At 43.8% G+C, this 23,592-nt stretch overlaps 1 protein-coding gene across 4 annotated transcripts in view; it reads right to left on the bottom strand.

Moving 5' to 3' along the window:
* Positions 1-23,592, bottom strand: part of LOC110293239 (myb/SANT-like DNA-binding domain-containing protein 3) — a 123,259-nt gene that overhangs the window by 28,763 nt on the left and 70,904 nt on the right. For 2 of the 4 annotated variants that reach the window (XM_021161106.3, XM_021161102.3), the window contains 2 exons: positions 19,944-19,970; positions 17,557-17,653 (listed from right to left, as the gene is read on the bottom strand). In XM_021161106.3, the coding sequence (XP_021016765.1) occupies positions 17,557-17,653; positions 19,944-19,970 (124 nt within the window). Of the gene's footprint in view, positions 1-17,556; positions 17,657-19,943; positions 19,971-23,592 lie in introns of all 4 variants that reach the window. The other 2 variants (XM_029476611.2, XM_029476610.2) reach the window with 1 other exon arrangement.

Here is a 23,592-nt window from a genome sequence, read left to right on the forward strand (position 1 = left end):
AGACAGTAAATGACTCAAATGACTATCTGCAGCAGAATGGGGCCATCAAAACACATGGCTCCAACGATCAAATTCCAACAGTGACTCCAGCCATGTACAGTGCCCTAAATGAATCTCAAGAACACTACTATTACACTGAAAAGGTAATGCATGTGCTATCTCTCTTGTCAAGCTGATAAAAGTCTCTGGGTTATCTTGAAAAAAAGAACCTCAGTTAAAAAAAAAATATTTCCATCAGACTGGCCTGGAGGCAAGTCTCTGGAGCATTTTTTTTTTTTTTTTTTTTTTTTTTGAGTCAGGGTTTCTCTGTATAGCCCTGGCTGTCCTGGAATTCACTCTGTAGACCAGGCTGGTCTCGAACTCAGAAATCCGCCTGCCTCTGCCTCCCAAGTGCTGGGATTAAAGGCGGGTGCCACCACCACCCGGCTCTGGAGCATCTTCTTGATTCATGATTGACTCGAGAGGGTTCAGGGAAAGCCTAAGTAGGCAGCTGTGGGCAGTGCCACCCATGAGCAGGCCGGCCTGGGGTATCTGAAAAAGCAGGCCGGGCAAACCCTGGGGAATAAGCCAGTGAGCAGCACTTCTTCATGGTCTCTGTTTCAGCTCACACCACAACTTCCCTGAATGCCAGGCCGTGTTAAGGACATGTAAGCCAAATAAACTTTTTCCCCCCAAGGTGCTTTCGATTGTAGTGTTTATCACAGCCATAGAAGGCAAGCTAGGACAATGCATACAGCATAGTTCAAATATATAAAACCAAAGTTTAAAAAATTAAACAAACCAAACGGTGGGAGAAGTGGCTCAATGGCAAAGAGCATTGTGTGATCTTCCACACAGTTCTGTTCCCAGCACAGGGTGGCTCACAACCATCTACAACTCCAGTCCCCAGGGGGATTTTCTGCCCTCTTCTGGCCTCTATTGGAACAGCATGCACACAGTACACAGACACACATGCTGGCAAAACACCAACACATATAAAATAAAAATTCAAAGAGGAAAAAAGGGTAAATAAACCAACAGCAAAATAATATATGTTCAAAGATATACCACATAGAATAAAACAATAAATAAAGCAAGGAAATACTTTACACAAAATGCAGAATGCAAGAGACAATCAAGGGGAGCCCTGAGTTCTAGTAAATGTTACGGCTTGAATATAAGTGACCTCCAAAAGACTTGTGTGTTGAACCCTTGATTCCTAATAGAGTGGAATTCAGAGGTAAGACTTTGGGGAGGTACAGGAGCAGGGGGACTGTGTTTACATCAGTGATTTCACCCATCCATAGATTCATAATTTGAGCATCACTAGATGACAGTGGAAAGCAGTCTAAATGAAGGAAGCAAGAGAGTCAGCCCTTCTCTCTCTGCATCTCATGCACTGTAAGGTGAGCTGCTCAACTCCATTAAGCTCTCTCTGCCCACTACTCACGTTTCCATAGCAACAGGGCCCAGGGATCACAACCTTCAACCTCTGAAGCAGTGAGCAAAACTAATCTTTCTAAGGTTACTTTCCTCTGGTGTTTTATGAGCCGCGAGAGCACAACTGTAAAACTCTATCCCTTGGTTGGGAAGAAGGATTCACAAAAGCTCGCCTTATTCTTTGTGCTACTCCAAGTACAAAAGTTGTCTTTAGAGCAAAAGAAAAAAATTACATTCATACGAAAAATATTCACTAACAAATAAGATAACAATCTCATGTCATTGTTTGCTTTCTAGAATTCGGGAGTCAGGAGAATAACCAGGGAGTGTCCTAGAAGGCTAGCTGATCAGAAAAGGGTGAGCTCAGATGAGAATGCAGACAATTCCAGAGAAGTGCCAACTATACATGATTATATTTGCACATTTAGTTCTCTTTCTCCTCCCACTCTTCTCCCTCTCCTCCCATTCATCCATCCCCTCTGTCTGTCTGTCTACCATCTATCTCAATGGGCATTCAATCTATCTATCTATCTATCTATCTATCTATCTATCTATCTATCTATCTATCATATACCTCAATGTTCACTGTAGAAAGCCAATGAGGCAAAGGATTTTAGGAAGCCATCTCTGTCCAATCTTGCATTCAAGGCAGGGTTTCCCTGAGGAAGATCTGATACACTGTCACAAGCCTGCCAGTACACTTGCAGCAATGGTTAGCTTCATATCTCACCAGGCAATACATTTCATGGTTGACTAGTTTCTACCCTAGAATGGTCCCCAAACCCTGCATCCCAGTGTCTTCCACCTATTGACTCATTGATGTGGTTTAATTATGAAGTGTCCCCACAAGCTCCTATGTTATGGGCTTGACTCCCAGATGATGGCGCTGTTTTGGATTTGGGGAGTTGGGAGAGAAGAAGTAGGATTTTGGAAACCTGCATGTGATGACTATACATCTCTCTCTCCCACTCTTTCCCCCATCCCCTCTCTCCCCTCTGTCTCTCCCTGTCTCCACATCCCCACCCTTTCCTGAATGTGATGAAAGGAACAAGTCCCTCCTCCACACACTGCTAACATCACGATTTTCTACCCAAGAACAAGAGGCTAAGCAGCCATGGACTGAAATGTCTGGAGCCATAAGCTATACAAACCTTCCTCCTTCAAACTGCTCTCTGGTGTTTAGAGCACAGCTGCACAAAAGCAAGGGATAAGATCTGAGTCTATGCGTGATCGCAAAAATATCTTCCAAGAACTCCTTCTAAATATTCAGAAACAATCATTTTATTACACGTACGTTCTCATTTCTGTAAACTGGATCTCAAGATTATGCTTTTAATTTGCAAAATTTTCTAACAAAGTTTAAATTGTTAAAGATTATTCAGCGATTACTCTTTACTGTAGTATTCAACATCGCACGCTCCCATCCAGCTTACGTATCCTATAAGAGGCCACAAGAAAAGCATGTATACAGTATAGAAATGATTACATTAATTATTCTAGATGCTGTATATGACATGGAAAAGAGTCTATGAATGTTCCTTATAATTACATTTAACTTTGGCCCATATCAAGGTTCTTAAAACATACCCATTTCTACATGTATAGTTCTCAAAGCATTTAACTGTTATCTTTTGGAACCCAGGACTCCAAGGAACCTTAACAAATTTTAGGTTATCTCAGAATGCTAAAATAGTTTGGGCTCTAACCTTATCACTTAATATCTCTTCTAGATTGGCAGTCATAAATTAAACAAGCATATTACATATTTTTACTAAGCTATCAATAAAACACTGATAACGATGGAATCATATACCCTTATCATTAGAAAACAACTTTCAGAACTTAAAAAATTAATCCACCACTGATTACCTCTGAAGAAAAGCAGTGGGCTACAGGTGTGGGTCAGTTGCTTGAGTGCTGGCCTGGCATCCACAGAGCCCTGGGTTTGAGCCCTAGTACTGCATCAACAAGAGTGATGGTGCACACCTATAATCCCAGCACTGGGAAGACACACAAGAACTAAAGTTCACTGTCCTCCACAGCTATGTAGGAAGTCCGAGGCCAGCCTGAGCTACATGAGACCCCATCCCAAAAGGAGAGGAGTGGGGTACCTCTGACTCATGTGTACCTCAGGCTTGCTAACATTTTTAGATACTGCCATTGAGGCGCTCCTGATATAGGAAATGTTATTGTTCAGAGAGACAGAAAGGGAGGGGAGGGGAGGGGAGGGGAGGGGAGGGGAGGGGAGGGGAGGGGAGGGGAGGGGAGGGGAGGGGAGGGGACGGAAAGGGGAAGGGAAGGGAAGGGAAGGGAAGGGAAGGGAAGGGAAGGGAAGGGAAGGGAAGGGAAGGGAAGGGAAGGGAAGGGAAGGGAAGGGAAGGGAAGGGAAGGGAAGGAAAGGGAAGGGGACGGAAGGGAAGGGAAGGGAAGGGGACGGAAGGGAAGGGAAGGGAAGGGAAGGGAAGGGAAGGGAAGGGAAGGGAAGGGAAGGGAAGGGAAGGGAAGGCTTAGCATGACTTACACAGCTCACACAGTTACTAGAAACCTCACTGTGTGCTCGGAAACAAAGTTTAAAGAAATGCAGTGCTGAAAGCTGCCCCAGCTCAGAGATCATGACTCGACCAGAACCATACTTTTACCATTAAACCAATGTCCAAAGACCTTCCCCACTACTCAGACAAAACCTCGGAATTAAATTCCTGGTGGAGATATTTATCAAGCAAAGGGTCCTGCTCCCCTCCCCCGTTTTTCTTGTTTTCTTCTTCTCCTCCAAGCTTAGCATAAAGAAGAGGGTAGTGGGGAACATCCAATAAAGAAGCCGCCTCGCCGTTCACACAAATGCAAAGCCTGTTCTGTTCCCGTTGCATCTACTGCTGCCCTTGCTTCCTTCCATAGAAAACTGTTGGTTTTATATATGAAAATTAGGCAAGGCCAAAAACTCTTGTACATGTGTTTACTTTCAAGGCAAAGAGAATGCTTATTCTGGAGGCCAAGGACAGTTGCTGCAAACTGACACGTAAAGGAGAGACCGACATTCAAGCCACCAAGAGAATGGATACAACTAATTTCAAAAGGCAATCTGTCAAAGGTAACGGACTTTCTGGTAAATTACTATTAGAAAAGGAAACTAATAGTCAAACTTAAAGGTTATAAAAAGACTGACCCAAAAAGAGAAAGCTTTCTCCCTCCATTCGGTCTGCTCTGCAGGAATGAGGGACGTTGATGGTAGAAATGAAGCAACCGAGGGAAGAGACGAAGCAAATGGCCCTACTAAGCCAACAGATCTCCTGCCTGTAGGACAAACCTATGGTGAATGTGGACAGAGGACAAGAATGTGAAGAGAAAGAAGAAATAATGAAAGCCTAGGGTGAGGGGGAAGGATACACAAGTAAGCAGAAGCTAAGGCACTCTTCGCTATCACCTTGGTCATGCACTAAGAATAGTCTTACAGTGTAACTCAGTAGAGTTTTGGCCTAGCGTGCACAAGGTCCTGGCTTCACTCTCCAATACCACACAACACGTGCACACCTGTAATCCCAGCACTCAGGAAGTGGAGTCAAATGGTCAAAAGTTCAAGGTCATCCGCAGCTACATAGGGAGTTCAAGACTAGCCTTGGATATATGAGTCTGTCCCCAAATATCTAGACGGATGGATGGATGAGAAGGTAGACAGACAGACAGACAGACAGACAGATATTCTAATCATCAGAAGATTTAATGGATAGTCAAGTCAAGGGACCTATAGTAGTAGTTTAAGGCTGACAAGCTAATCGGATGTTTCTATGTTGTGTGTGTGTTTTATGTGCCCACAGAGGCAAGAATGAGGTCTCCCCTGGAACTGGAGGTATAGGCAGCTGTGAGACACCAGGCATGGGTGCTGGGAACTAAACTCCGGTCCTCTGAAAGAGCAGCAATCGCTCCTAACCACTGAACCACCTCTCCAGCTCTGAAGAAGGGTTTGTATATTTCTATTTGTAAGCGGGTGACCATAACAGAGCACATGTCGCCTGCAAAGCCTTAAAGACTTACCACCCAGCTCTCTGCAGAAAAGAAAACGACCACTTGTTTACAAGACAAAAATAAGGCAAACTTGAAATAGCAATTAAATAGAAATGGCAGCAAGTGGAAGAGAGCTGAAGACCCATTCAGGGCCATGAAAAAGGTTGGCAGAAAAGACAAGACGCTGTGCCAATCTCGTCAGAAGCAACAACAACCACTCATCTGACAAGTGGCATTGTCTACGGTGGGCACTGGGATCGGCCAGGATCCGCCTTAACAAATGTCTGGCAGAGACAAGCGCTCCTCAGTGGGATGGAACCACTGCGTCTACTTCCAAGAACTATGAGCAAACCATTGGCCCTGCCTTCTACGGCTGCCGAAGAACTGGAATGAAATTAGCATCTTAAGTAAAGGCAGGCTCGGTGGAGCAGTGAGCAGCAGAGGAGAATATTAGATTGCGAAGGCCACAGACACAGCGGATTACAGCAACTACAGATGTTCCCAGACTGCCAGCAGCAGTGGAGGGCATGATGCCCACAGACCGGAAGGTGAGGCATGAGAGAAGAGGCTCACGAGTGGAAAAACTCCAAAACATTTTTGTCAACGCTAACTGCACTCACTGGGTGGGTATATCAGGCACGTCACTTAAGCCTGACAAATACAAATGTCAAAGGAAACGAGAAATAAGACATTCTAAAGCCCAAGGAGGAGTGTGTGAAATGACGTTACCTCTGCTAATCTGTGGCCTCGAGTGAATTTGAAGCATGGGCATTGTTGCATGGTCACATTAGGAAAAGTCTTTGCCACCCGTTGCTCTGTGGCACAGCAGGGGCGCTCCTGCCTTGGGGCTTTCCCTCCTCCCACGGTTCTCCAGAGATATCCCTCTGTTCTGTCGCCCACCTCTGTGTCTCTACTTACGTCATAAAATAAGGGATGGAAAGAAAAACACTGCCATAAAAAATAACTTGGGAGAAGGGGGCTGGAGAGATAGCTCAGTGATTAAGATGGCTCACTGGCTGCTCTTCCAGAGGATCTCGGTTCAATTCCCAGCACCCACACAGCAGCTCTCAACTGTGTGTAACTTAGTTCCAGAGGATCTGATATCCTCTGAGGACACCAATGCACATAAAATTAAATAATCATTAAAAAAAAACAAAAACAAAAACAAAGGTTGGGACTAGAGAAATAGCTCAATGGGTAAGGATGCTTGCTACCCAAGGATGAGGGCCTGAATTCAGATATCCAGGATCCATAGCCATGAACATCTGGGACCTACCACTGGCAGGAGTGGAATTACAAAGGCCTGCTGACCAACCAACCTGCCCCAAATAGGGCAAAGTCCATATACAGTGAAAAACCCTAGACTCAAGAGAATAATGTGGAGAATTAAAAACAAAGTCACTCCAATGTTCTCCTCTGGCCTACACACACCCACATGCATATACATACACACACACACACACACCCACCCGAGCGCCCAAGGACACCCATAACACCCACATGCATATACATACATGCACACACACACACACACACACACACACAGACACACATGAGCGCCCAAGGACACCCCAAGCCGAGGAGTGCACACAGCCAACCATGAGCAAGCCTGTTTCCAAACAGTTTAAAGATATATTTATTATTATATGTAAGTACACTGTAGCTGTCTTCAGACATACCAGAAGAGGCCGTCAGATCTCATTACAGATGGTTATGAGCCACCATGTGGTTGCTGGAATTGAATTCAGGACCTTTGGAAGAGCAGTCAGTGCTCTTAACTGCTGAGCCATCTCTCCAGCCCTCCAAACAGTTTAATAATGAGGTCCTGAAGGCTCGCAATGAGTCCCATGTTCAGCACAGGGTTTCCCCTCTGAAGCTTTGCCAGAAGCTCAGTTAGGAAGCACAGCAGGATTTGGAGGTCCCTGCCAGCACAAGAATCCTCAAGCACGGCCCAGAGTCCAGTTGTGGCCAATGTTGAGAAAACCTTGCATAGGCACCCTGCACTCAGGCAGGAAAGGAAGTGGCTGACGGGTGACACAGGGAGATCAAGAATGACCCCTCCCAGGAGCCTGGCTTCTGAGATGGGACACTTCAAGTGTTGGGTCCTTCTTTGTGGTGGCCAGATACTTCTCAGCAGGGAATGTCACCAACCAAGGCCTCTTCGAAGAGAGCGTGTTTGCCTGTGAGCATCTCTTTCGACATCTGCACATGAGCTCCTTCTGATTACAGGAAAGACGGGCAGCTGAAATGTCTGCCCAGAGGGTTGGCCAGACCACAGTCACTCAGACTGGGTAAGGTTAATTCTGACAGGTTTTGGCAGACATCTTTTGTATCTTTCTGACTTTTAGTATCCACACTAAGACTTTGTATATTCTTAATATTTGCCATGCTGAGAAGTAAGGTCATTTTACATGATCCTCCTGCATTGTAATCTCCTTTTGGTAGATTTTAAAGAGTATTATTAAACCTCCCTTTTAAATGTGAACAAGAGAGAGAGAGAAAGAGAGAGAGAATATATTGAAGAAATAAAAGGCAAAGATAAATAAATTTTAAAATAAATTAAATAAATTTTTTAAAAAGATCACTAAAGCCAAACATTGGTTCTTTTTTCAAGTCAGGGAAACAGACTGAACAGAGAATGGCAATGGAAGACAAAAGAAAGAAAGAAAGCTCAGCCTTGAAGGATGCTTGCTGTTCTTCCATAGGACAAGAGTTTGCTTCCCAGCACCCACATCAGGCAGTTCACAACCAGCTCATAACCCCAGCTCTAAGAAGCCAACACCCTCGTGCCCTCTGCAGGCAGACACACGGACACACATATAAAAATATAACACCTTTCTCTATCAATCAGAAAGAGTTAAGAGCACTTGCTGTTCTTTCAGAGAACCCAGGCTTGTTCCTATCACTTATATGGTGGATCACAACTATCTTTAACTCCAGTTCCATGAGGTCTAACATCCTCTCCTGCCCTTCACCTGGCTTGTGGCACACAGACATATATGTAGACAAAACACCAATGCACATACAAAACTATAATAATATTTTCAAAGGGGTCTGCAGGGATGGCTGAGAGGTTAAGAGCATCTGCTGCAGAAGACCAGGGTTGGTTCTCGACACCAACATTGAAGCTCAAGCTCCAGGAAGCCCAAAGCCCTCTTCTGGTCTCTCTAAGCACCTGCACATACAGACACGTAAATAAACACACATACATAAATAGAAAAAAATCTTAAATAATAATCAAAGGAAAACATAGTGAGGCTAAGAAGAATGATTCAATGGGATAAAGCACACAATGACAAGCCTGGGGACCCGAGTTCAATGCCCAGGACTCACATAATGAAAAGAACCAACCAACTCCTGGAATTTGTCCTCTCACCTCCAAATATGCACAGCTCTGTGTGTGTGTGTGTGGCACACACATATATATGTTCTATGTACATATCCATTTATATGTATATATTTGTATGTATATATACATACACTTATTAGAATCCTATCAGAGAGTCTAGAGAATGACTCCGTAGTTAAGTGCACTGGCTGCTCTTTAAGAGGATCTGGATTTGGGTCCCATCACCTGCATGGTGCCTCACAACTGTCTATAATTCTAATTCCAGGGAATCTGGCACCCATTTCTGTCCTCCACTGGCATGAGGCGCACACATGGTACACATACATATATGCAGGCAAGCACTTATACACATAAAGCAAAATAAAATAAATCTTCTTAAACAGTGAATCCTGCCAGATGTTTCAGCTGAAGGGAGCTTCAACAATAACTCCAACTTCTTTAATGTCAGAGGAGGCGATGTCGTAACCTCCACCACGCCAAAGCCCAGCTTCCATTCAGAGGCTCCAGGAGGTTCCTGTTCTACAAGCTTTACTGGCAACACTACTGCCCTTTCATTCCCCGGTGAGGCTGATACTACAACGCTGGCAAGGTTTTACTTTATAGCCAGGTACACAGTAGCTGCCTAATTACACATGTGGGTTAAACACTTCTGGGTATAATACAGATGCTACAATAAAAACTTTAAGTAACACGCAGCCTGTGCTCGGATGCCTTTATAAAAGAAAATGAATGTGTCTGTGTATCTGCTTGGACATGCACGGAACACCCCGGGAAGAGTAAACAAAACAAATCGCAATGACTGAAGGCAACTGAGTGACTGGGAACATGGGTGGGGAAGAGACCTTCCCCTGCAAAGCCTCTCTATGCTTTTCAGTTCCTCACACTGTGAGTTTCAAAGGCATAAATGCATGCATACGTAAGTAAATAAATGACTAAATAAAATGACTCGTATGATTTAGGGCTATGATTTTGGTAAATTGCAGCTTCCAGTCTTTAAAATTGGAACAATACCTCCTAACACTGCTGACAGAACCAAAATAAGGTCTGGGCGGGGGGAACCCTTTGAAATGTTTCAAATGGTGTGCATGCTTGAGAGGCATCATTGGACTATCATTCAAACAAAGCTAACCTTTGTGTTCATTCCTCTAACTGCACGGAAAGTGCCATTTCATCTCAACAGTTTACTTAGCAGTTAGGAAAACACTGACTTAAACTAAAGCTGGTGAGTTTATTTAGATTTAACAATCGACTAATCAAGCCTGTCACAAGTTCAATACATTAAATCCTCACAAGTAGCTCTAAGTGAATAACAGATCCAAACCACAGACTGCTATTAACCAAACAATGAAGGACCACAGGAAGCCCCCCAACTTGTGGTGGTTTGAATGAGAATGGCCACCGAAGGCCCCTACATTTGAATGTTTAGTCCCCATTTGGTGGAACTGTTTGGGAAGAATTAGGAGGTGTGGTCTTGTTGGAGGAGATGTGTCACTGTGGTCACAATGTGTCACCATTCCTCATTCCCAATTAGTTCCCATGCTCCCTCCCTCCCTCCCTTCTCCTCCTCCTCCTCTACCTCCTTCTCTTCCTCTTCCTACTCCTCCTTCTCTCTCTCTCTCTCTCTCCCCCTCCCTCCCTCCCTCCCCTCCCCCCTCTCTCTCTCCCTCCCCCTCCCTCCTTCCCCTCCCCTCCTCTCTCCTCTCTCTCTCTCTCTCTCTCTCTCTCTCTGTCTCGTGATTATGTCTCAAGATGTGGTGATCTCTCAGCTTCTGCTCTAGCACCATGCCTGCCTCCCACCATGCCACCTTCCACAATAGCCATGGGCTAAACCACTAAAACTGTAAGTCCCAAATGAATGCTTTTATAAGTTGCCTTGATCATGATGTCTTATCACAGCAAAGTGCCTAGTTCTAGGGACCTTACAACCTGCCAGTGGCCGCATGATATACAAAACATAGTGTCACACAGATGTTGTTCTTCAAGACCAAGAAAGAACTCATAGAGATCATGGAAAATGCTTCCAAGAAGAGGTGGCAACATTCTACCTAATTCACACTTCATTTCCATCTAGAAGGAATGGGTTAAAATAGATAAACAGGTATGGAACTCCAGACAAAGGGAGCATGGGGGAGGAGGGTACAAGGCAAGAAAAGACACTATAAGGACATTCAGAAGACTAGAGGTTGTGGAGAGATGAAGGTCTGTACCTTAAAGACAAATCTATCGAGGAAAACCTTTACTGGAAACCCTCAGAAGTTATTTCTAGAAAACAAATAACTTTTTTTTTGCTAACATCCAGATTACACTTCACATAAAATAAATACCATTGAATAGTATTTATTTTCTATTACCAGCAGAGAAAGAACTTAAAATTATGTTTCTATAATAGTCTAAAGGACCACTGTAGAAATTCATTAAACTAATTGATTTTTATTTTTATTATCTGACAGACAATTTCATACATGTATACCATGAATTTTGATCCTATTCGTCCCCTTACCTCTCTTCTTCGCCCTCTCATTCCCTCTGGAGCCCTTCTTTAAGGAAGTCCCCCTCCTACTGTTTCTTGTGTTTTTGTATGTGAGCCTAGCCTTTAACAGCTGAGCCATCTCTCCAGCCCCTTGTCTTCTTCTCAATGACCCCAGGAAGGCAATTAGGGTTGCTTGCATGAGCAGGGGTGTGGGGTTATTACTGGATCATGGGCAACTTACCAAAAGCTACACCCTGAAGAAAATACATGCCCTCTCCCTCTCCCCCAGTAGCCATTAACGGCCAATAGCTCCTCTGATAGCTGTGGGGCCTTGTGAATCCCCTCAATTATTTTTAAGTCTATTATTCTGAATGTCCACAATCAGGCAATGCCAAATAGCAGCCATCAGTGGCATCTCTGTGTGGAAACAAAGCAGAAAGAAACTATGAGAAGCACATAAAGCTTTCAGAAGGAAAAGCGAAGCTTTTCCTGGCTTAGACCCATCAGACAACCGGCAGCAGGCCGACCAAGATGTCCCCCAGGCGAGTTAGCCTGCTCTCAGTGCTGTCTGCCTGCCACACCTGTACAGTTCTCTTAGCGGTTCTCAGTTATTTATATCATGCAGAGGTAAAAGGGAAAAGCAGCCCCAAAGAGCAGACTGCATCAAGCACACAGAAGAGCAGAGACAACTTCCATAAAGCACAGCCCACAAAGCTCAAAGAGAACCATTTGGAGACTTTTGTATCTCACCTGTATCGGTGCCATGCCTGGGGGCTGTACCTCAGACCGTTCCTAGGCAGGGCCTGGGGTCGGGTGCAGAAAGGCACCAAAGAGAAGGATCCTCTCATTAGTAGCCACACTGCTCAGAAACATGGCCACTAGCTGACTTGTAGCAAGAACTGAAGCCTGGGACAAATTAGAAGTGCCCTTGAGAAAAGGGAGATGGGCGGAAGGGTAACTCCAAGAACGCAGAGTTTAGAAATGTGCCTCAGTGTAAAAGGGCATGCTGATCACGCGGCTTAAGGCTGAAGAAGCCACCCAAAGAAATCCCCGTACTTCACAGCCCTCACACTGGAGTACTGAAACCTCACTCACAAGGAAGGGAGCTGCTGGTTTGGGAACCTCAGCTACATACCTCCAGATATAAACCCACCAGGTAAGTAATGAGGATGCAGCCACCAAACCCCATGAAAAGCTCGGGTGCCCCAGGAAAAACACAGTCTGCCTCGGGAAGAGGGAGAGGAGCTCAGAAGTCATTTGATTTCTAAGTTGTGTGTGCTTACGTGTGTGCCTGTATGTGGGTATGTGCATACCAGTGCAGATGCCACCCACCAAAGCGCTAGGAGCTCCATCTCCTAAAGCTAGAGCTACAGGTAGTGTGAACCCACCCGACATGGGCGCTGGGAACTGAACCTGGGTCCAGTGCAAGCGCAGTAACTGTTCCTAATTGCTGAGGCTGAGCCATCTCTTGCCCCAGTGATTTAAATTGTGAATGACTAAAAAGAAGCCAGCAAGCAGGGCGGGAGAGAAAGTAAGCAACAGAGACCGCAATCATTTCTGAGTAGGAAAGGTATAGGCTCGTTTGACATTTCAGTTATTCCTAAACTAGATGCTGCCCAGAGACTCTCTTGTCTTGTGTTTGAGGAGGCAGAAAGGCAAAGCTCAGTCAAGGTCACCGGCAAGGCACACATGGAAATACCTATAAACAGCAGCTAGCAACCTAACAAGAGGGAAGAACGCTTTGTTTTGCTTTTGGGGGTGGGTGGGTGGGTGGTTGACTGTTTTCTAAGACAGTCTCATCTTACCCAAGCTGGCCTCATTCATATTCGCGGTGTACCAGAGAACGACCCTGAACTTCAGGACTCCATTTCTTGAGTGCTGGGGTTACAGACACATCACACCAAAGTCTGTTTATAAAGTGCAGGAAATTGAACCCTGGGTTTAGGGCAAGTACTCTACCAACTGAGCTATTAGTCTTTGATGGCTAACCAGCTTGGGCCAGGAACCTGTGTGTCTCTACCTCTCCAGGGCTAGGGTTATATACACCTGCCCCATCCCACCCAGATTTTCACCTAAGGGCTGGGATCAAACCCAAGTCCACACACAGGGACATCAAGTACCTCACCAACTGAGCTATCTTCCTATCCCAGAAAACTCATTTTACAAACAAACACAAAAGCCCAAAGTACAAGGCAGAGTGGGAAGTCAAGTCTAACAGAGAAAAACGCCACACCAGAAACCCTCACACAGCACAAAGGATAAATAAAGTCTTTGTCAAAGGCCTACCAACACCAAGCCTCTCCAGGCTTCTGAGCTCAAACTCCCATGGAAAATCAGCACTGCGCTTCTCTGCCCTCCGGACAACGGCCAGGGAAGCCAGTGGAAAAATTAGATAAGAAACTTCAAGAATATGCTGAAATGTACATACTCTCCCCAAGAAAGCAAGGCAAGTCAGACAATGATGTCACATGCCAATAATCCTAGCACCCGAGAGGCTGAAGCTGGAGGGTAGGAGGTTCAAAGCTAGGTTCAGCTAAATTGGTAAGACCTTGTCTTAAAAGAGGAGAAAGGAAGCTGGGGGTGTGGGGCTCAGTGAGTATACAGTGCTTACCAAGCAAGTGTGAGGACCTGAGTTCAAATCCCCAGAACCCTCAGAAAGCAAAGCATGGTGGACCAGGTCTGTAATCCCCGTGCTCTATGAGATGAGCAGCAACGTCAGGAGACTGCGAGACCAGGGAGCCAGCACATACAGTAGCAGAAAAACAAACAAAGAAAAACAGAGAAACCTCTGTCTCAAGCAAGGTGGACAGTGAGGACTAACACCCAAAGCTATCCTCTCTCTGAACTCCCCGTGGGTCATGGCATGCACACACCTGACATGCAAACAGACTTTAAAAGGGGAGGGGACATGGCTGGAATGAAGATCTCTGTGGTTAAGAGTGCTTGCCACTCGCTCTGTCAGGAGGGGACCAGAGTCTAATTCTCAGCACCTCCATTAGCTCACAACAATTAGCAGCTCACAACTCTCCGTACTTGCAGCCTGCAGCTCTAGGGGATCCAATACCCTCTTATGGCCTCAGAAGGTGCCTGTGTACACACACACACACACACACACACACACACACACACACACGTACAAAAAAAATACAAAATTTTAAAGAAAGGAGCTATAAAAGGACAGAGGAATTTATACAGTATAATTAATTAAATTTTTATTAAACAGCTGAAGTTAGAAAAATATAGCCCTTTCTCTTAACAAAATTAATTTCCATGGTACCATTACTCCTTCTTTCAACGTCCTGAATTTCCTTCAATGTATCGATTAACAGTGGAAGGAACCTTAAGTGTAAGACACTAGATAGATTATGCAGCATTTCTTCTGACAGCAAAGATATTACGAAATGAGAAAGATAAAACATTTTAATGGCTACCCATATCTAAAACTATGTGAGATCTATCGCTATGATAGTTATGTTTGAGAGCATTATCTTTCAAACCGCAAGTCGCATAAGCAGTGGATTATGAAGTCAATTTGTGGACCACTATGGTATTCCTTTGCTACTTTCCTGGCTATCGAGAAATGCCTGAGAAAAGCAGTGTAGACCAGGGAGCTATGGTGGTTTGAATTAAAATGGCTCATATATTTGAATGTTTGGTTTCCAGTTGTTGAAATGTTTAGGAAGGATTAGGAGGTATTGGGCTAGGGGGCAGAGAGGGGGTCCACCAGGCCCATTCTCTCTCCCTTTCCCTCTCTCCTATAGCAACCTCTCCCACACCAGCATCTGCCTCCTGCCTGAGGACCAGGATGTAAGCTTCAACTACTGCTCCCGTGCCAGGCCCGACTACCTGATGCCACCCTCCCCGCCATGATGGTCATGGAACAACCCTCTGAAACTAAAGCAAAACCCAACCGAATGCTTTAGGCTTTACATTGCCTTCATCGCGGGGTCTCTTCACAGCGATCGAACAGTAAGTAAGCAACTAATAAGAGGGTTTGCGTCACAGTTAATGGTGGGAAAGTCATGGCAGCGGTAACTTGAGGCAGCTGGCTGGTCACATGGCATCCTGTGTCAGGAAGTGGGGAGAGAGGACTGCTGGTGTTCAGGTTTACTCTATTTATCCAGCCCATAGAAAGGTGTCTCCACATTTAGGGTATGGCATCTTACCTAGGTTAACTCAGTCTAGAAACTCCTTCACAGATGTGCCCAGATGTTTGGCCCCTATACAATTCTAGACTTTATCATGTTAGCCTTCTACTGTTGTTCAATGTTTTCTTACTGTCTCATCATCTCCTTGCCTGGCCTTGGCTATTCAGTGCAGCCCATGTTCTCCTCTGCCTGGAGGTAAGCCCTCCCCCGTCGGTGCCCACTCTCTATGCTTAGAACTGGTTTCTACATAAACAGTGACAGCCAAGAAACATACAAAATAGGGCCGGATAGAGGTATTGTTAAAGGAATAAAAACCGACAAATATACTGAGCCAATCAATCATGGGCAGATATGTAGCCTATGAACACTATAATAAAACTGTCCTAAGGAAAAGTAATGAAAAGAGTAATTCATTCTCTCTCTCTCTCTCTCTCTCTCTCTCTCTCTCTCTCTCTCACACACACACACACACACACACAGCTGTTCCACCATGCGTTATCATTCGTAACATTTGAGGAAGGACAGCACAGTATCTGTTCTGGAGATTGGTATCATTTCTCTCTGTCCTATGGACCACTGTCTTCTTTGGATTTAAAAAAAAAAAAAACAGTTCTCACACATCAAATCACAGGCCAGTCCTGTAAACAATGTGTAGAAACAACACACATTAAAATTTCTGAAGTCGCCAGGTGGTTGTGGCACGTGCCTTTATTTCCAGCTCTGAGGAGACAAAAGCAGGCTCTGTGAGTTCAAGGCCAGCCAGGTCTACAGAGTGAGTTCCAGGACAGCCAAGGCTACTCAGTGAAAAACCTGTCTCAAAAAAACAAAACAAAACAAAGAAAAATTCTGAAGTCACTTTCCTATATTCATTTATACCAAGCATCTAATTTTACCAAATGCCACTCAAATAGTTCATATTATGCCGATAACATTGAAAATGATATGGTCTTGATTTATAAACTCACTCTGGGCATTAATGCTAATTAATACACTATTTTGATGAAAGAGAATTAAGCACTGAATAAAACACAGGATCTAAAAGCACAAAAATAATATACAAAAAGGAATAAAGTACAAATCTCTATAAAATGAGTGTTTTTGACTATGCACTAGAGGAAACAAAATATGAAGAAGATTCATCTAGCTGTCAGGTCCTCAAGTCAGTATCAAAGCTTTGAAAATCAAATATGCACAAATTAAACACTGTAGGGAAAGGAAAAAAACAAGGTAGGGAGTACGCAAACATGGTTCTGATGAAAGAAGAACTGACAGCTGACTGATGCCAGCTTGTCACTGTACTTCTTTCAAGGAATGCGGAGGAAACCACTGAGTCTGTTGGCCATTAAACTCACCTTGGTGTAAGCAGGACACGGATAAGAGAAACCACATGAACTACTAAACTGAGATTTATAAGAATAAGTTTTGATTATATAAAATAGTTAATACAGCTACATTTTTGAAAATTTCTTAAATTTTTCTGAATGCACGAAAACACACTAAGTTTTTGCATAAAATTGCAAGAGAAGAAACAGAAGCTGGGCATTATAGATGCTAGCAGAGGGACTGGAACAATTCAACAGTTTTCATGAATAAATCATTATTAATATACACAATTTTTAAAAAAAAACAGACCCAAAATGTTAAGATTTTATTTACAAAGCTTTTCCTTGTTGTACAGAAAGTAAAAATGTTGTTACAATCGCAGTGTAACTGGCAACCAGGACGGTCAACTCACCAATCACAGCTGTCACGATACAGCAAGAGTCTTACACGAAAACCTAACAACGTTTACAATTTTGTTGGGGCGAAGTCCCCGGGCTTGGTGGTGGATTACCAAGGGGCTAACGGAGGAAGGCGGAATGTCGCGGGAACTATTCTTTGGCTCTTTTGGTGGAGGTGTCCTGGGGCTTTTTAATACAGCTATCAAAATTATTTTTAAAGGACACAAATAGAACTCAAAAACTGTAAACTGATTCTCATTCTAAACATTTAAACAGTTATTATACCAACATCAACTTAAAAAGTGTGACGGTCAGAATAGCTAAGGGCTAACAGCAATAGCCAAAACGTAAGTACGCATGCGCAGAACCTCCAGGCCCGGGTAGCACGCTCTTCCGACATCGCGGGGGAAGTGGCCTAGAAAGCAATCCGCGCCTTTCCCCACAACTCACCCAACGTTCTCCGCATCCTCGTCACACTCAGCCTTGTACTTGCACGGTCCACACTTGGAATGTTTCCTGTGAGCCCCTGCTCCTGAGCCTTCCTCCTCTGCTGAAAGAGAAAAGTCCATCTTTCACGCAGAAGTTGCGATGGATCTTTTCCAGACCTTTAGGAACCATTATCTTCTTTTGAAGGAAAATGCGCCCAAGGTTCTGGAGAGAATCACTTCTAAAAAGCCCTCAGAGTTAGAGGCAAAAACCGCTGCTGCTACTGAACAACATCCCCAAGACACAGCGAGGTTAGCAAAATAACGTCTTAGGCTGTGTGTGCTGGGACAATACGGGAGTTTTAATAAATGAGTTTCTTAAGAATTGCCCTTTAATACTGAGTAGAAGAAAATAAAACATGCGCAAAAATCCAGTCTGTGACTCTCCTCGCCCAGAAGCAGCCTGTGGAGGCTGACTGGCACAGACACGCTGGAACACGGCCCGCGAAAACCGTATTATCATCACCTCCCTTCACACTAGCTCCACACCCAACTTTCTAAACACACAAAAACTCACTTCACAGTTAAAAGAAATACTTGTCTCCGATTCAGCATGAGGAAAGGGACGCTCTTACAAGTCCCTCTTCTCTAGTTGATCCACTTAGCATAGACAAAAAATATGCAGATGTAGAAATCTTCGACTCTCCCATTTCCCAGCCACAGAAGGAGCACGTATCATTGTCGGCAAAGAACTCAGTCCCTAGACAAGGGCAACCTGTACGCGTGGGCCTCAACTAGAGTGGGACTTTGCAGCTCTCTCAAAGAAGGCCAGGAGGTCAGTTGTGAGGAAGGAGTCTGGCCTCAAGGGACCTGGTATGTGTTAGAATTCCGTATAGGGGAGCCAGTCAGTGAAGGACTTATCAAAAGGCGTGTCTACAGAAAACGCCTAACCTTCCCAGTGTCTGCTATCTGCCTAGTCCGACTGGGAACACTCAAACACAAATGAATACCCAAACAGATTGCAATAATCATGATAGCTAATAATTCTGAGACTTCAGAACCATCATGAAATCCGACATGACGGAGCTAACCACTGAACTTTCCAGCCCATGCTCCCCTGAAGGCTGACAACAGCCTACATTCTCAGCTAAATAGCCAGGACTGTAGTATATTAGCAAATCTTGGGAGCATCTGAGGCTCCTAATGGAACAGGGATCGCAGGGACCAGGTCATGTGATCTCTGAACATCCTTTCTTGCTCTCAGATCTAAAATTCATGAAGTTAGCGTTCACACATGATTACAAAGCTCCAGCTTAAACACGTCCATTTAAATCAAATCCTATTGTTCAGTAGCTTTTATCATTTTCTTTCCGGCTGAAACTCCCAACCTTGAACTCCTCCCCATAACTGTTCTGTTCTCTGCAGTCCTTCAAAGTCCCTTCCACCTCAGAAACTTTGGGAATCTATGAGGAAGGCGCAGCCTGACACAAGGTTTCATATGGCTAGGATCATAATTACAGCTTATACTTGGGCTTGAATTTTTCCCAGTGAGTGGTCTTTTAACATATCCTCAGGGTACCTCAAATATTATTGTCATAGAGTAGATAGTAAGATTTACAGCTTCATTAAACATGAGGCAGATTAGTCATCCTCGTTCTGGCCCTGCAATGCTATTACCAACTATGACATCAGAAATCATTTTTCTCTGAAATAAAATTTAAAACAGAAAATTTTTAAACTTTTGATTTAACTCTTAATTCCACCAGAGCTGTTTTGTGGGCTTTCTCTTCTAGACACAACTTACTCTAGATTTAAAAAAAAAAAAAAGAATTCTCATGACTTACAATTAAAAAAAAATGGAAGCAAATAAAAGAGATTTCAAAGTTCTGTTTCATGATAAAAATCACTTGTGTGGACAATCCTGAGCAGAAGTCAGCTTGTGTAACCTGAATTTAACAGGAGCTATGATGGGTTATCTTTAGTCTGACAATACACCTTCACTGAAAACACTGTGGAACAAAGACTGCCTGAGGTTACAAGGAGAGCCAAAGTAGCCTTGGTGGCCAGGGGACAGAGCTCCCTGTAAGGATGGTGGTGGTGATAATCCATATCATTAAATATCATTAATATATCATTAAATTAATAAATTAAAATATCATATCATTGCATATCATTAAAAGTCCTTGAGCTAGGAGCTTCAAGTTAGGGAGCCCTCTGGTGCCTGAGTTTTATCTCAGCGTTGTTAAATATCAAAGGAGAACAAAGGACTTCAGAGCTATCTGAACTGGACAAGGAGGACCACGCCCGAAATCCCATCACTTGAGAGGCTAAGACATGAGAGCAGACGGAAGTTCCGAGCCAGCCTGAGCTACAAATGTACTCTCTCAAAATAGTCAAGTCATTGAAACTTACCTCCTTCTCCAGATCCAGAGCCGTTATCTGAGAAGAGAAACAACAAATGTAAATATTTCTCCTGGAAATTCTCTTTTCGGATAGTAACATTTCTTATCATAAGCAAAACAAAAAAAACCTGTGGCATCCGGGATCATATATTTCTTTTCTCACATTTCTGGCAGCTAGGTTTATTTTCATATGTCTACTTTAGGCTGTACAGCGTAAGTGGCCTAGACACACAACCATCAGTCTTCCTAACATACTCGTCTCAGAAGGCAGCCGGCCAGGAAATACCCAGAGCCCGTGTACCGAGACTAAAAGATGCTGTGAACAGCTAAACAGAAATGATTTGCCCACCCATTTAAAAGGTAAAAGGGAATTTTAATTTTGTTAGGGCTGGAGAGGAGCTGAATAAACTGCTTCTAGTAGAAAGATAAAGGCTGAGCCTGGCTCCAAAAGTCTTCTTAATCAAATTTGTGGATACAGACCAGAGGCCAAAAGGCAAAAAAAAAAAAAAAGTCCCTAAGGCTTAGCAAGGAGAACCTCGGGGTTGAATGTGCATAGTAATGATAAAATTAGCTTCCTCTAGGAAATCTATTCAGGATAAATCTCAGAGAGAGCACAGTCTAAAATGTAACTAATGTACAATTTTTTTAAAAAGTTGTAGTACTGGGCCTTATACATACTAGGCAGTTTTATTTTGTAGGGCTGGACCTTGTACATACTAGACAATCACTCTACCACTGAGTCACACTCCTAACTCTAAAGTTTTATTGTATAGGACTGAAAATTCCAATATATAACACAGAATGAAAACAAGAGACGCTGTCATATCATCAGCATGGAGCTGTAAAAAAATAAAAATAAAACAGAGATGGAAGGTGAAGTTTTGACACTTTAGTCAGCACTCTATAGGGGAGATGATTATCTTGGCCCCTGGGAATTGATTCCATTCTTCAAATCGTCTCTAGAATGGAAGATAATACTGAATACCAGTCCTTCCCTCCAACCTCCACCAGAAACACATCAACAGGGGGATTAGAAAGCACACATGCAGGCAGTGGCAAGTGAACAGGCTCTGTGTGCAAAGTTTTCAGTTGCATTCTGTCTTGATTTAACCAATTGTGTGAGGCTGTCTCCTGAAAGGAAAGAGGGGAAGAATGGAGGAATGGAAGATGAGGAGACGGATTGGAGTTGACTTTGTAAAAACTTATGAAAGCCTAACCCTTAGTTTTCTTAGGAAAACTAACCCTTCTCCCTTTATCCCATGTATGTTGATTGGACACCTATTAAGTTCCAAGGGCTGTGATAAATTACAGTGATAAGACTCATTCCAAGGGGGCTGGTGAGATGGCTCAGTAGATAAGAGCACCCGAATGCTCTTCCGAAGGTCCCAAGTTCAAATCCCAGCAACCACTTGGTGGCTCATAACCACCCGTAATGAGATCTGATGCCCTCTTCTGGTGCGTCTGAAGACAGCTATAGTGTACTTACATATAATAAAGAATAAATAAATAAATCTAAAAAAAAAAAAAAAAGACTCATTCCAAGTACATGAGACACTCACCCTAAACCGTTTTTTCAAGCCATGTCCACTTTTAATGGATATTTAAAAACCTCACAACTGCCTTGGTCATTAAGGGTTTCTAAACACGGGGGGCTGGAGAGATGGCTTAGCAGTTAAGAGCACTGACTGCTCTTCCAGAGGTCCTGAGTTCAAATCCCAGCCAGAAACCACATGGTGGGTAATGGGATCCAATGCCCTCTTCTGGTGTGTCTGAAGTGAACAGCAGTAATACTCGAATATATAAAATAAATAAATCTTTTTAAAAAATCGCTAAATAAATTAAAAACTGTAAGTATTCTAATAATACAGTAGTTTTCCTTATTAGAACTGTATCAGTGGTACACACACACACACACACACACACACACGTGAGTCCATCTCAGTCCTGAGAAGGTGTTTTGCTTCCCTAGACAGGACACACAGCCTCCTGGTTGAGAAAGCACCTAAGTGGCTGTAAGCAAGCAGATCAGGTAAGTAAAATGCAGCACGCTACATGCATAGATACACAGACGATAAAACAAACTTCCTAGAGAGGTCGGAGAAGAAGGACTTCAGAGTAAAGCCTAAGACGAGATTTTTCTGAGTAATTGAAAGAGAAACTATTTCAAACTCTCAGAATAGGACACCTCTAAAGACTAAAAACATGAAAACACTGGCCCAGTCAGCAAGCAACAAAATAAGGTACCTCCCCACCTCGGTATTTCTGAGCTCACCAAGCCCAGAAGGCGGGATATCCATGTAATGACCTAGAGAAGCAGAGTTCACAGAGCCATAGCGGCCTGCACAAGGTTACATGGTAAATAAAAGCTGGGACAACTTTAACGCTGAGGCCTTCTGCTCCTAGTTTCAGGGTTGTTTGCAACCTGCCAAGCTACCTCCTGTCACTGCCTATCAAAGCAACTTGGTGTCTTACACAGGTGCTCCTAATAAATGATCAATAGAGCATCAGAAAGAGTCCCCAAAATTTCTAGATGAAGCCTGTGAAACACAATGTACTTAGAGAAGTATATGAGGACATCGCATGACAGCCCAAGAACACAATACCTAATTATCTTGTGTACAGTAAAAATCTATCCTTGTTCAGAGAGGTCTGATATTTAACCTAGGCTTCTGGGCAGTCATTTATAGTATACCTGAGAGTAGTGTCTGTAGGGAGTAAGCTCTACAACAGAGTAGAGAGTAGGCCAGCCACACCTCACAGTATGAGGGCTAGCCACCTTAGCAAGATCAAGACTGAGGCTGAGTTTGAGTCCCCGGGCGTGCGTGTAAAAAGCCCGATGTGGCAGCATATTCCAGTAACCCAGTACTGGGCAGACAGAGACAGATCCTGGGAGCTTCCTGGCCAGCCAGTCTAACTATACCACAGATGCAGTGAGACCAAAACTCCAAGAAATAACGACTTGAAGCTGGAAGTTGACTCAGTGGTTAGCAGCATTTGCTGCCGTTACAGAGGACCTGGGTTTATCTCCCAGCACCCACAACTCTCGCTCCGAAACATTAATTCAACACTCTCCTCTGACATTCTAGGGCTCTGCACAGATGTGGTACAAGCAGGGGAAGCACTCATATACAAAAATAAAATAGTAATAAAAGAAGATAGCAGATGTCTCTCTCTAGTTTGCCATGCATCCATCCACACATAGAGGAGTTTACCTGAATACATGCATCATGCATGTTTATATCACACACTCAGACACACAAATGGAAAAAACAAGAACAGTCATGTGACTTAAAATGGAAGCTTTGGGTCAAACTGTGTTAGTGGAGCTAGAGTCTAAGATCGGCAACATCCCACATAGGGGATGAAGCTACGATAAACCCCAGCACTGGAGCTCCGCTTGCCTGGTTGACAGTGCTCCCTGAGGAAGTAACACTGTCTGTGAGTCCTTGGAGAGGACAGCTGGTCATTCCATGTTTGGACCTCTCCCAGAATCTGTCCTGTACATCTCTGCTTTGGCCAATTTTGAGTATATCTTTTCCATGCAATAAATCATAACTCTAATAGCTTTTAGTGAGTTTAAAGAGCCCTTCTAGGAAATTATACCTGAGGGCAGTTTGGGGAACTTCTTGCACTCTAACTGGTAACCCTAAGTGACAGCA

Source organism: Mus caroli, unplaced genomic scaffold, assembly GCF_978045245.1.
Source record: "Mus caroli unplaced genomic scaffold, Mus_caroli_1 scaffold_6, whole genome shotgun sequence".
Classification (NCBI taxonomy): domain Eukaryota; kingdom Metazoa; phylum Chordata; class Mammalia; order Rodentia; family Muridae; genus Mus; species Mus caroli.